General features: G+C 41.0%; 1 protein-coding gene across 3 annotated transcripts in view; it reads right to left on the bottom strand.

Annotated features, from left to right (window-relative positions):
• Positions 1 to 14,599, bottom strand: part of aplp1 (amyloid beta (A4) precursor-like protein 1) — a 35,993-nt gene that overhangs the window by 8,896 nt on the left and 12,498 nt on the right. For all 3 annotated transcript variants that reach the window (XM_083918358.1, XM_083918359.1, XM_083918360.1), the window contains exons 2-6: positions 4,758 to 4,937; positions 3,607 to 3,736; positions 1,818 to 1,930; positions 1,185 to 1,378; positions 788 to 1,086 (exon numbers count right to left, since the gene is read on the bottom strand). In XM_083918358.1, coding sequence (XP_083774484.1) covers positions 788 to 1,086; positions 1,185 to 1,378; positions 1,818 to 1,930; positions 3,607 to 3,736; positions 4,758 to 4,937 — 916 coding nt within the window. The remainder of the gene's footprint in view (positions 1 to 787; positions 1,087 to 1,184; positions 1,379 to 1,817; positions 1,931 to 3,606; positions 3,737 to 4,757; positions 4,938 to 14,599) is intronic.

The raw sequence follows: 14,599 nt of genomic DNA, 5'->3' as shown, positions 1-14,599 counted from the left end.
ACACTATTTTCTCGAAATGTAGATATCAATCTGTCTATGAAGTAGTATTTCTTTATAGTATTTCCTTGTCGCTTTATATATTCTTTTTTTGTTTATCACTTACTTAAATACTTTTTACCTGTTCCTTTATATTAAAAGGAAATATGTAAAGTGATAGAAACAATTATCCACTGTACATGTATACATGTAATATTAATAAAGAAAATATCAGACAGAAAGTAGGACGGGAGTACGGTTTGATTTAAAAATGGTTTTCAACAAAAATAAACCTCTGACAACACCATAACACAACTGACTTTTCCACACAGACAGTGAACACAACCATGGTTTGCCATCCTTACTTTGTTCTCAGTCAAGTTCATGTGTCTAGTGGTCATCTGTTCCATTTACTGTGCACATTAGAATGAGCCCGCTCAAACCTGGAGTATGCTGCGGGTGTGGTTGTGTGATATGCTAAGATCTACATGACATGCACACACACAGGCCGTGAGGTCAGTGGTCAGACAATATAGATTGATGAGAGGCTAATGCCCCTATGTATAATTAGAAAGAGCCATTTGTTTGCATGTCTGTGGCATGCACACACCATATGCATGCATGCATGAGGTGCATGGGTGAGTAGGGGCATGTGTGTTGCATGAAATCACAGGAGAGATATATTATTATATATCTATTATACACCAGGAGAGACACTGTCATTTACTGTAGTCCTTTGACTTTTTGTGTTTTAACCACAGCTACTACACAAATAATGAAACGATAAACAGAACAGATTAGGGACACTCACAGCTGTCTCCCCTCATCAAAGGTGCAGAAGTGGTGGGTTTGTGGCTTTTCTCGTAGTAGAAAGAGTCCAGGTAGTCTGAAGTCTGGTAGGGACCTGAGTCAATTGGGTATTCATACTCCTCTGGGTCTTTTACAGCTATTGCCTCCTCTTCCTCCTCTTCTTGAGCCTCCTCCTCATCAACTTCCTCCTCTTCCTCTTCTTCCTCCTCCTCCACCACTTCACCATCCTCCTCTTCCATGTCGGCCTCGTCCACATCCGTGTCAGGAGAGGGGCTGGGAGTGGGAGCTGTCACTTTGGAGCTGTGGAGACGTGGAACAGTCATTACTCTGATGACCATGAAGACACTCTCTGTATCATCTCTCTAACATCACTGTTTGGTCAAGCTGAATCATCTTACATGGAGTTGAATTTTTCATTGGTCTGGGATGAGAGCGTTTGAGGACCAGCAGGCACTTCTCTGTCCTCCGTCTCTCCTTTACCGCTGGAAGTCCCTCGGCCTGGGCAGCACACATACTCGACCCCCCGGAAATGGTCTCCGCATGGCAACAACATCCCGTAGCTGTGGAGCTCCAGATTGTCTGCAGTGCATTCCTAAGAGAAAGGCCATTGATTCCACAAAGTTAAAAACACATAAAATGTGGTTGAAATTTACATTTTTTTAATGTTAAAAGTTAGCATCTCTGAGAATATAAAAAGTTGACAGGAGTATTCCAGCTTGAACTCTGTCACCATTCTGCTCTGTAAAATAATAACACCTCAGGTAGGCGTACTGATAAAGTGTGATGTTGTGATACCCAACACACCACTGTGCAGACTTGTCTAGTCTAGTCGGCTATTGTTGTTTGGCTACAGGGGAGGTAATTTAATTTGTGGAAAGTTTATAGTGTATGTGAAAATGCCCCCAGCGGAAAGTCTCATAAAAATCACCCTGCTGCTTTAATATGGCTTTTAAACCGTATTTTTCCTTATACACAGGTCTTCCTCCTAAAATTCTAAGCATCTAAAAAATTCCACTATCTGCCCTTCTCACCTCCTTAGCGATGTTGTGCCAGTACACATAACTCTCACAAGCATCCATCTGCTCCTGGTGGAGGAAACGGCATCGGTCGGGCACCAGCAGGGCCTCGCTCACATACTCGCCCTCTGCAGCGGGATTGAAGAACATGTAAGGTCAGTGTAAGTTTGATTTCAAGCAGTGGGAGAATTAAGTGTGCTTACAGATACGAGTATATGAAGGCAAGCAGAATGATACAAAGAATACATGAAACAAATCAGATAATGAACTAGAATAGTCAGATGAGTCAAGGAAATAAAGTTAAAAAAAGGTGCTTTGACTGAATGAATATAAAACATTTATTATGGAGTTAATACATGCAGATGGCTACTTTGTTTTATACAATAAACCATACAGTAATGAAGAAGAGTTTACTAGTCTATAGTTTGTATTATAGATTATATTTTATTATATTTATATTATTTAAAACGGCTTAAAGGAAAGTGTTCACCCATAGGCAGGCAGTACAGTAGAAATCAAAATCAACAAGCTCGAACCAGTTCTACTGCACTGTTCATAAGAATCAAAGTGCTTCATGAATCCAGGGTGACTCACTGCTCATTACTCATTAATTTATTCACTCATCCATTGTTAGCCTATCTGCCCCCCTAGTGGCCTATGGCAGGCATGGCCTCTCACTGCCTACCTACTGTATTTCCTCTTCACTTAACCTGCAGAGAAACATCTACACCAATCGCAGACCACAATTTTTTGTAGCTCGTCCTTTAAGTATTGAATCAGTGTGCTATAGACCTTTTCAATGGAATTCCATTGCTAGGCAACAGCCTGGGTCCTCGTTGACTTCCTGACAGCTGAAATATCATCGACATACACTGCCACTGGAAATAAACTGGGGCATATTTAGAATGTTTATGTTTACAACTTTGAAAGGGTCTATTGGTACCTTCCACAAATTTTGACAATGGAAATGCAAAAAAGAACTGTTGTGAGAAATGTGCAACGAACTGAACTGAACTAACACAAAAAGAAAACAGAAAGCTGTGGCACTGATTATCCTGCTAGCTTAAACATTAGTTGCATAGGCATGATCAAATTCATGTAATTTTCTGCTTTGACACTGAACCATGGTTTGTGTCACTCTTTACTTTATTCCAAATAGCCTACTGTCTGTTGTTGTATCTTCAGTCCAATTAACCCCTTTTAAAGGACTCTCCTACACCTCTCAAAACTTAGTTGACCCTATTATTCAAAAATAAATATGTGGCCTGGAAATAAACTAATTTACTTTATTACCAAGAGTTAGATAAGAAGATCGATACAATAAAACAAACCAGATGTAATATGTTATTTGTTTAATTTGTATAAATACTGTGTTGTAAAAAGGTTTGTCATATTTATTTATCTTTGCTCTTTAGGCATTGTAGTTAGTGAGCTGTGGTGGGGTTTGCATTTGCATTACCTTTGGGCAAAGCCAGGCTAGCTGTTTTTCCAGTTTGTATGCTATGCTAAGCTAATAAGCTAATCAGCTGCTGACTGTATTCATATTAACTTACAGACATGAGTGTGGTGTCTTTTCATCTAGCTCTCCACACAAAAGCAAATTTCCTAAAATATTCACCTATTCAATCGGGGTGTCCTGTTGGTCTAGTTTTACTTTTTTGTTTTAATTAACCCCTACCCCTATACCCGAACCCCCTAACCCTAAATAAACACCAAATGCTTAAAAAAATGTAAAAAGCAAATCCAAACTTCTGTATTCTTGGTAGTGTAATTATCTAATGGCAATGTGATGTGTTGCTCTTACCTAGACAGCGGTAGGGCAGGACTATGAAGGGGTGCGACTGGCAGTGGCCCCAGCCTTTCTTACACCAGGTGGGGATGGTGACAGGTCTTTTTGACTCCTCTATATGGGAGATCGGTAGTGCTGGGTACATCTGGGCGTACAGGTACATGCAGGGACGAGGAGAGACACAAAAACAGATAGATGGATGGAGAGAACAAAGGGTTTCAGGACAAGAGGAACAGTGGACAAGGGGGAAATTGATTAGAGAAGAGGTCGGGGAATTGGTTTGGAGGGGGGAGTATAAAATTAGCAGGATCCGGGCAGAGGAGGGAGAACACAGTCAGTGGCGAGAAGACTAACGAGGGAGAGAGCCATGCAACATATTCTCTAACTATGCCTATGAAGCTGTGTAAGGCCTCTTTTTGAAGCTACGTTAGACATGGCATACTGAAGTTAAAATTCCAACAAGCATTTTTGCTTTTCAATATTTTCCGTTTATACATCCGACTACTTTTACTTAAATTAATGGCCAATAATTTGAAATACATAATGCTGAATAATTGTGAGAGACACTGGCACAGAGTCTGAATGAACATTAAAATGCTTTCATCAGAAATGTCAAGGAAAACAGGAATGCTTTTGCATAAAAGCCATCACACATGCATAATGTGTCTGCTAATCGCATTATAGTCCATTCAGGCTTGTGGCTGCTGCTCTCTCCAGCAGCTTTGTCTACTCTGACCTCCAGATGGCGCTTGGTTGCCTTTACTGTTGCACTTCAAATTAATATTTCTAAAGCAAGTGTGTGGAGTGTACAGTAGTGTTTACCACTGATCACTACCTTAAAGTAAATATTAAAGAGTAGAAATATAAGGTGACAAGGGGACAAGCAGATGGTGCTACAAATGAAATACTGAAATATTCCAACAGGTCACCATCATTTCACTATATATGGTGAAATATATAGATTGATTGAACAGGTGTTAGACAATCAGAAATTAGAGAATAAGAATATGCAACTTTACTTGATTTTTCTCTTTTAATACCAGCTCTTTGCCATAAAGGGTGATTCTGGTTTTGATAATGTTACTGTTACAAGTATTGATCCGTACTGGTGTGCATTACAGTTGTTCAGGTTGATGTTATTTCTCTTACAAGGTTCAGGACCCTACCTCCTGACAGTAGGAAAGGATTTCGCCGGGCTCTTTGAAGCAGCCCTGGCGGCTCTGAGGATCCGGCTCCCACTGGCCAGTCTGTAGGTTCATGTGCAGGAGCTGACGGCCACAGAACATGGCAATCTGCGGCTCTGCCACCTGGGGGCCCGGCCCGTTCACCTCCGTCATGGCCATACCCTAGAGAGCATAGGGAGGGATTGGGGGAGAGACAGAGAGAGAGAGAGAGAGAGAGAGAGAGAGAGAGAGAGAGAGAGAGAGAGAGAGAGAGAGAGAGAGAGAGAGAGAGAGAGAGACAAGCTGAGGAGGAAGTCGATACAAACACAGTGGCAGATAATATTGTGTTTAAAGCTGATCCAGGGCGGGGAGACCACAGATAATTCCTAAATGCACTTCAGCACTATCCAACATTAGACCAAGAGTGTAAGCCAGGGCGCAAGACTGAGTGAGTGTAAGATCGAAACACTGAGGTGAGAATGTAGAGGAAGGAAAAGGGGAAGTTAATGCATGGGGGAATTGAGGACATACTGCAAGCTTTAAGAGAATATCGGAAGACCTAAAAAAATCAGGAAAGATCCATAGAGGACTCCCTGTTGAAATAACCCTGAAGAGAAGAGAAAAAAAAGCCAATAAAAAGCCTGAGTTATGGACTGGTGGCACATGCTCCCTGTTTGCTGACAGCAGTGACAGCAGAGAGCAGAAATAATGGATGGTATATGAAACGATAGGTGTATCGCTAAAATATCATAGAGTATGTAAATGTTTGCCCCCCCATCCCACCACTTCTTCCCCTCACCCAACAGCCTTCTAGGATGTTGTTATTGATTGTGTGGATATGTTGCCTCTGCCTGGGGGAGGGCCCAAGGGACCCCACATAGAGGAAGAAACAGCAGCTCGGGCTGGGAGTCAGGTGTTAATACAAGCTCATTGACCGATAGGCCACTTCACTACATTAACACACAACACAGAGACAGAGAGAGAGTCCAGGGAGGAACAAGGGAAGGGAGGGGTTATGTTGGGGTGGAAAATCTCTATAAACAGCACAAACAAGGACTCCATCTGCCTTAACAGACAGAACAGATCCTTCAGAAAACGTGACAGCAGCAAGCCCTCAAGAATCACGAGAAGCTAAAGTATATCGTGTTCTACTGGATGTCTGAGTCATCTCTGGTGCAAAAGGGAGTTGTTTACCGAACACACGCGCACAGTCTCCTGCAGGTCATTTAGCTCAAATGAAAAGATGCGGGTTTCTCTGTGAATTATTTGACAGTAACGTTCATGGTAGAGAACAAGCGATAATGTTTACTGTCCAACCCCGGGACTCCTCAAAAAGGCATCCCGCGCCCCGGAGTCTATGTATAGCTCATATCCTTTCATCTGCACTGACAGACAGAGAGATAGACCTACTGACGACAGACAAGACGAGCGACGCTGAGCCAATTAGAAGTAAAGTTGCCCAAAGGGAAGAAATGGAGGAGATAAAATATGGGTGAGTGACGCCTGATCAAAGGGAAGCCCTGCTTTAGCCGACCGAAGCTCAAGTGTTTGAAGTCCTAATTAAAATTCATACAGAATAAAATAAATATATAAAACCCTTTGAGTGAATGTACAATAAATATGAAAGGCCCTGAGCAGTCTATGCATTATAATTACGCTAAGAGGAGTTTGTGTTTCTGCATGTCCTAGCAGATTTCTTACAAATTACGGATCTACTTTCTAACTGCTGACCATTTCCCAAAGCAGTTTTAGATTTATGAATGCATTTTCAAACCTCATAGACCATAGTTTTTATTCAGTTAATTCCTATATTGTTTGAATATAATTTACCAGAGGATTACAAAGTTCCTTGAGAAAGGAAATCCATCACAGTCAACAAAAAATGGGCTAGATTCACTCTTTGAACATCTAATTTTTTAAGTGCTCCAAAATTGACTTTTTCCTTTTCTCATTGTGCACATTTTCCCTTTGTTTGACTGCTGGTTTTTTTTGGACAGTATTGCTCTAATTCTAAAGCTTTGGCTGTTGGCACATGCTTACAACTTCTCAAGCAAGTTTTTAAGTCCCTACATGGTTCATTTTGGAAACAATGCTTGGAAGGTATGGAAAACTTATTTAGAAAACGAATCAAATTACTTAATTGTGCTTTGGAAAATGTTGCGCTATGATTTGTAGTAATTGCATAGACAATCAATGTTTAACTTACACTCTTCTAGTTTCACAGTATGAAATCATATATTTTCTAGAAAAATCAGTAGTCTGTTTCCATTCAAATTTTAAGAAAATTTTAAGCAAGTTTTAAACTTTTGAAATTGACAAGGTGACAGCGTAATTTTGTCAGAAGTTGGCGCTAAATTCCCAGCATAGCTGTAATCCACCAGTAAACAGAGTAGAAGAAGTAAAGGTTGTGAAACAGAACTGTAACTTACCTAAGCTAAAATTGTCCAGAGACAAATACACGTTATGGGAATATCCAGGAGGATGCCGAAAGCAGAAACAACTGATCAGTCATGTTAAGTTAAATGTTTACTGTGTAAGAATTTATTTGACAATAGCGTTTCTATATCCCATCGACCCTTTTTTCAATAAAGGCAAAAAACGCGTCAAGCCAGCAGGAAAACTTCACTGTGTGATTGCGAAAGTTTGATAGAGTTCTGCCATTTCCATTACTTTTTTTAATGCGATACTATAAAATGTGCATAAAAATATATGAATGGGAACACGGTTATTGTTAATGCTCAACTGGAGCTTTTGATTGGTTAAGAGTATTGTTGGATGAGCACGGCTGAAGCTGCTGAAACAGTCTGTCTAGTGTAGCTGCTGAGCTAATGTCTAAATAGATATATCTCTTTGACTCAGGGAAGGTCAGTGCCATAAAGAAGAAAAAAATACTTCCGGATATTTGAGAAGATAACCTGGCAGCTCCCCCTGGTCCAGCTCTCTCATTCTGCCTGCTCTCCACTACTGCACTCGCAGAAAATCAATGCGGAGCGACTGCAACTGTATCGCCTCGTTCCCTCCAATCAATAGCAGTCCATCAGGAGCCTGAGGCCCTGACCTCCACGTACGGCAAGGCCGCACACCCAGCCTCCAGCCTGATCTGGGACCAGATTAGATCTCCCTCTCGTGATAACCCCTAATAAGAAAGACCGTTTTGAGATGTACAATTCTTTTGGTCTCCTATGAACACTCCTTCTCCACACGCTGGCCACTACCCACAGCCGCAGCATCAAATAAATATATCACTCAGGGACTGACCTCACATGCCCAATCTGCTCTGCTGTGTGAATGCCACAGTGTCTTTGTAGGTGTTTCCTTGTGCTGTTGTTGTATTCTCACAGCAATAACAGAAACTGTCATCAGCATGCGTCAGTCAGTTAATCCTAGACTACTAAGGTATAGCTGGACAGTTAGTATTTTGTGGTTGTTGACATATTTAGTGCGTCACGTAGAGTTGTCAGATTGTGGACCTCTTTTTTTTTTTGTAAAAATAAACACTGACTCAGGAAATCAGTTAATGCAATACTAAGGAGCCTGGGAAACATCTGGCAAGACTGTGCTTGAACCCGGGCATGACGATAGAAGCCTGATTTCATTCCAGTGAATGTTGTTGGCTGTACTTGTTTCAAGAACATACTGTTGTCATGTTGTCATCCCCCTGGGAATATTAAAGTATTTCTGATTCTGATTTGGATAAAATTTCTTTCAGTGTACTTTTTGCCCATTTCAATTGATCGTGTTATGTCTAATGTTCTTAAGCCCTAGATCCCATATCATTAGTATTTCTGTAGAATCAACTCTAATATCGGATCTGAAGTCCAGCCAAGAGTGCACAAATATTTATGTACCGGCAGAGTGCTGTTGAGGACAGAGTTTGCCAAGTTGCTAATCGTGTTTAAATAGAAAATGGTCATTCAACCAAGAGCGGAGTCTTAAGTCTGATAACAATGGTCCAATGTAAAAGATAGAAAAGAGAGGAGGGCACGGATGTTCAGTTGTAGCTAGGCATGGCGTTGTTAATAACAAGCAATGAAAATGTCTGAAACTTATTTCTGTTGCACATGCCTATTTTATTTCCTAGGCTATGGGTCATACAGAGCAAGCATACTGTACTGTATGCACAACAAATTGTCACCTATATCAATTACCAATTAGTGTATCTGAATAGGTAACAATAAATAATACATTAAGCTACGCAAGCAGCATCTCTACAACACTGTTGGCCTATCTGTCGGTTGGTCGGCCACTTTGGTCCAGTCTGATAGATCTTAACAACTATTGCCATAAGGTATTGAACTGACATTCATGATCCCCAAATAATGAAAACTACTGACTTTCCCCTTACTTTTCTTCTAACCATCACGAGACTGACATTGTTGGCTTTTTGTGAAATATCGCAACAAGAGGGAAAAAAGAAAATGTAAGCATAACAAAAGAAATGTGGAATGAACTCTGTTTTTGGTACAGACGTTTCTGGTTCCAGACTATCGATCAGAATCGTATGCCTCCGAGCTTATCAATTCTTTATTTTCCTATTAATATTGGCACGTTTTTCTGACAGTTGTGCATCGCAAAACAATGACGTCAAACTCGTGCTTCGACGCAGCTGGAAACATGCAACAAGAAGGAGTCATCGCGGCGAGACAGAGAGAGAAACCGTCCAAAGTGTTGCTTCATTACACAGTTAAAGATGACAGTAAAGCTTGTAATGTCTGTAAAATGATCATTTAAAATAAGGGTATAAGGGTGGAAACACCAGCAATATGCTGAAACATCTTTCTATACAACATACTTTTTATTCCACAGAGAGTGTTGAACAGGATCGATAAAGATAATAATGAGCATAATCAATACCGCCATTGGTATCAGTGAAATCTGCTGTTTGGTGCTATGGAAACTAATGTTAGAATGTGAACATGCTCACCGAGGATGTGGAACAACATCATATTAACATCAGCAGGCTGTTGTCAGTGTGAGCGTGCTGTCATTCTAGCATTAGGATTTAGCTCAAAGCAACGCCATGCTTCAGTACAGCCTCAAAGAGCGACTATGGTAGTAGAATCATTTAAGTGTAGATGATCCCAAAAAATCAACTGTTCTGAGTTCATTTGAAAATGTGCTTTTTAAAAATATAGGTTTTTTTTAAACAAAGAATCAAGGTTACGTTTACAAAAATTCAACTTGTCTTAAGCAGAAACATTGCTGTATTCAGGATACAGATTAAATAGACAGGCAAAAGTCCTCTGTGGTGAAGGATTAGGCTTTTATTCACAGCTAAAAATAACTTTTGCTTCAGTGAATTAATCACATTCTTGTGCCTTGATTAAGCCGTTTTGTCCATGTTTCATAGCTTTAATTCCCAATGGACTAACAAGCATGCAGACAAAGATATTTAGTGTTGTGGTCCATTAAATGCCGATTTAGATTAAAAGTGTCAAGAATGTTGTGGTGTGAGCACAGCAGCGTAAGTCTCTTTCGGGACCAGAGGCACACTGATCCAGTTTGCTTCACAATAATGCTTCACAATCTGTCAACAACATTTCTTCTCCGGTAAAGGACAGGAAGCAGAGTCACTCTCCATGTCTCAGTGAGAAAATACAGTAGTGTACTGAAGCATCTCTGTGCGTTACGGTCTACAAGCATAGAAGCGGGCTGGGGGGTGGGTGGGTGAGGGGGATGGTTCAGAGGTTGGTAAGGCAGCACTTTTCAAACATCCTGAGTCCCACATATTATGTCCTAGTGCTGATGAGGCTGAACAGGCAGACAGCACAGAAGCCTGACATCTCCCCGCTGCAGAGAACGCTGCATCATTAATAACGACTTGGTGATATAAAGCATCGATTGGCTGCCTTTTCACCAGCTTCTTTGCCTCTGTTAGCTCCCTTGTAATTCTATTTTTCTCTGATGCGCTTCTCTATATCCGCTGCATACTGACTGACTGCTTCCCTTTGTAATCTCATGTGTACCTCCACAGCAGAAGGCATCACAAGGAAACTAAGGAATGCCACAGAGACAGGAACGCACCGTGCATTGTACCAGAAGTTGTGGAAAAGCTAGTGCAGATATAATATTGGTTAATTATATTTTCACAGATATCCCTCTAGTAAATAATGCGGTAGTGTGATCAACCACAATAAGAGCTAGCCTACAACAGACCGTACAACATAAATGCTTCTGTCATGTGGACTGGGTTTGGGCCCGGGTAGTACATTTACATGTTCCTCCAGCATCTTCCACCCTGTCCTAATTAAAGTTCCACCCTTATGTTGCAGGATGACTTCATCCTCTGTAATGATGCAATCTCCCGGCCCTGGCAGGCAAGCCAGAGCAGTGGAGCCGGAGGGGAGGAGCCCACCCATCATTTTTCACCTTTTACATATCGCTGCCAGACTGTACATTGGAGAGCCGTGCCTTAAATGCATCAGAGTGCTTTGAGCATGTAGCAGCACAACCACAGTAACATAGGGGCCTTTGATGCATTTTTATTCCCTTGTACACAACTGTGATTCATTGTGTTTTTGATCCTGCTTTATCCTTTCATCATGTTTTCCTAAGTTTAATGTATCTATAATGAATTTGTTCTATAATTCCTTTGTTATCTTTCTATTCTCTAAATTACCTTAGGCATGTGCCCTGTGTATATGTTGTGCGAAACCCTTTGGTGCATACTTAAACTTAAAGTTGAAAATACACTAGTAACTACATAAATACAAACTCTCCGGTCAGATATATTGCATGAAGCTTGCTTGACACCTGATAATTAACTAGAGACATCAGACCCCTGAGGAGCTAATCCCTACTTAGCAACAGGGATCTGGGATATCCCATCTAACTGATATACACCATGTAGTGACAACGTAATCAAGCAACCATACATCACAAAGACAAAACGATTTCCAGAATCCGAGGATGTAGGCACTTGTACATTATACATTTGATCTCAATACTACAAGTGTTGCTAGAGTTTTAATACTTTAACTTTAACATTATGTTATGCAATAAAAAACAAATTAGTTACTATTAAATTTGTGTGTCATGCGAACTAGGAGCTTTGCTACTCTTAGTGTGAAAAACCTGGTAAGCTGCTCGTGATCAGTATACCATTGTGTACTGGCCACTCTCCATCACTCGTGTAGAGAACACACCCACGTACAAATAGGCCTCATCGATGCATAAGCCATGCAAGTAGGAGACACACACACACACACACAAACACACACACACACACACACACACACACACACACACACACACACACACACACACACACACACACACACACACACACAGGCCTTCCTGAGCATGTCTTTGTGCTTCTCTGCAGCACAGATGGCTGAATAGTGGGTGTCTTCCTGTTCTCCGGGCCCCTCCTTTACTATATTCCTCTCTCTCCGCCTCCTTCAAGGCTGAGCTTGATCCACCCCAGCCCCCCTATTCTTGATATCTCTCATCTCCCCCTCCCTACCGACAGCTTTCACACAATGCCTGACACTCTGCTGTTTGGCCTCTCTCTCTAGGCCAGTGCTAAATGGCCAGAGAGATTTGGGAGCATTCATCATTGTAATCATGTTGGTTAATTATTCATAGGCTCCATCAGGCCTCTTCCTGGTGTGGCATGTAGTTATTAGAGAGTAGCAACATTAGTCTGCCAGACTCTTATGGTACAGAGGGGACAAAGGGGGATAGAGCAGGTTAGCTTGGCACATTGACACTCATTATTATACATCTCTGACTAATGGCTAATTGAAGCCATTCATTTTCTATTCATTGAAGACCGATGGCCAGAGTTGAAAATAAGCATTTTCTGCTAATTTTCAGGTTCATACCAGTATTTTTGATTTCTGCTGGAACATGTTTATGCTTTAATGTTCAAAAAAACTTTTTTCATACTGTCTGTCTGAAGATTACCTGTGTTCACCCTTTGTCTGCAACGCTCTGTTTTAGGGCATCTCTCTTTAAACACCCCTCCCGAAAAAATCCCAGTCTGCTCTGATAGGTCAGTGTTTCCGGGTCTTCCAAATCTTCACTCTCGGCATCTCTGCACTGTGACTACAGCTGGGGAATGACTGTAACAGCACTCTCACCACACTGTATACCTATATATATAATGACATCATAAATGTACAGAAGCCCTGATGGCTTGTTTAAAGACACACTTTCTGAAAATGGGCTGTATAAATGTCCCTGTGGATTGAGCATTATGATACTTTTACAATATTTACATGGCACCTCAACTTGCTTTTTAATCAAAAAGACATAGAGATTGCATTTTTTACAATATGGCCACTTTAATATATTCATTTTTATTATATTAATATTATATATCAATGAAAATTAAGAATTCATATCGTAATTCGTAATATTTTCCCCATATCGTGCAGCCCCAATTACGACAGAAGCTTTTGGTTGCAAAGATGTACAAACATCAGCCTTCTCTAAATCAGTCTTCATCAGTCGAGATTACAGTGACCTGCCTCCAGCTAGGCGCACTGGGAGCAGATGGCCCCATAATCACCAGGGTTCATCTAGGTCTGAAATAGCAGCCAAAACCAGCTCCCAATATTTGATTTCATTTCAAGCATAGCTTAAAATACAGGATATGTCAGATGGCATCACTGCAAGAAACTCCATAGATCATCTCATGATTGTTAGGTTATTTAGGAGTGTGTTTACTCAGTGTTGTGCCAAATGGGGTCTATATATATATATTTATATATATCCTTTTTCTCAAGGTTTTAGCTTATATCTTTCAAACTAGCACTGTACAGGCTGCTGCCGTTGGGGAAAAAGAAAGAGACTGGTGTGTCTCTTGTGTAAAGGTTGCTAACTCCTCCTGGAATCACATGACCTTAGTTGGATACAGATTTCTATGATGTACGATAGAACCATGGGATTCAAAAGAAGCCCCATAACCACAAGAACAGAGACTTCGACTTTCCCAGCTGGAACTCGCATGACTCATGATAAATATCATGTTCACACACACCCTGCTTCCCCCTTCCCCTCTCACTCTCTTTATAATACACTCCACTATACACACCTGGATTTTACTTCCACTGTGCAGGCAACATTGTTACAGATATGCTTCCTGTGACTTTTTTTTTTAAACATCCTGTCTTTCAGCAGCATCCGTGGTCAGACATGAACAGAACAAGAACCTGATATAATGTGTTCCCAGTTCTGTATAAAGGATGCATTAAGCAATATTCCAATGAAACAAGTGATTGTGAGAGACAGTTGCATAGAGCAGGCTGCACTTTTATGCATTTCTTTCTCTCAGTTCCACCCACATTTCAGCAAACGCTTCCTCTGACTCACACGCCATAATGACGCCATACTTCTCCAGAAAAGAACAAAAACACAAAGTATGGTGTGTTATTTCCCCAATCCTCTCTATGCAACCGCCTCCTGCAGATCTGTGGGACACAAACACATCATAAATCTGGCCAGAGCCCAGAGAGCTTCTTCCACATAGTCAAACTGAAATAATTTTGTCTTCTGGTAGCATTGTTGATGAATCTCTGCTGTTATGTAACACTGCTGAACCTCCTTCACAGTTAAGCAACACAACATGGGAATGCTAACATGTTAATGCCAAACACTGTGAGCCTGCAGATATGATTTCAAGCTGAAGAGCTACCTCAGGGGATTGAAGGAATCAAAGGCTTAGCGGAGATTTGAGCGCTGCAGGTCCATCTGAAACACCCTAATGTCAACACAATTGCCACTGAATCAGGGATTGTTTTCCGCAGGCAGATTTGAGATGGACACAAAGCAAAAAAGCTCTCCAAATCTGTATTTATATGGTTAAAACATTTAAAAGGCTGGAGTCACATCTGATACTC

The sequence above is a fragment of the Echiichthys vipera genome (genome assembly GCF_963691815.1).
Source record: "Echiichthys vipera genome assembly, chromosome: 8".
In the NCBI taxonomy this organism is placed as follows: domain Eukaryota; kingdom Metazoa; phylum Chordata; class Actinopteri; order Perciformes; family Trachinidae; genus Echiichthys; species Echiichthys vipera.
The sequence above is the reverse complement of the archived record's forward strand: the minus strand, read 5'-3'. Positions and strand labels throughout refer to the sequence as shown.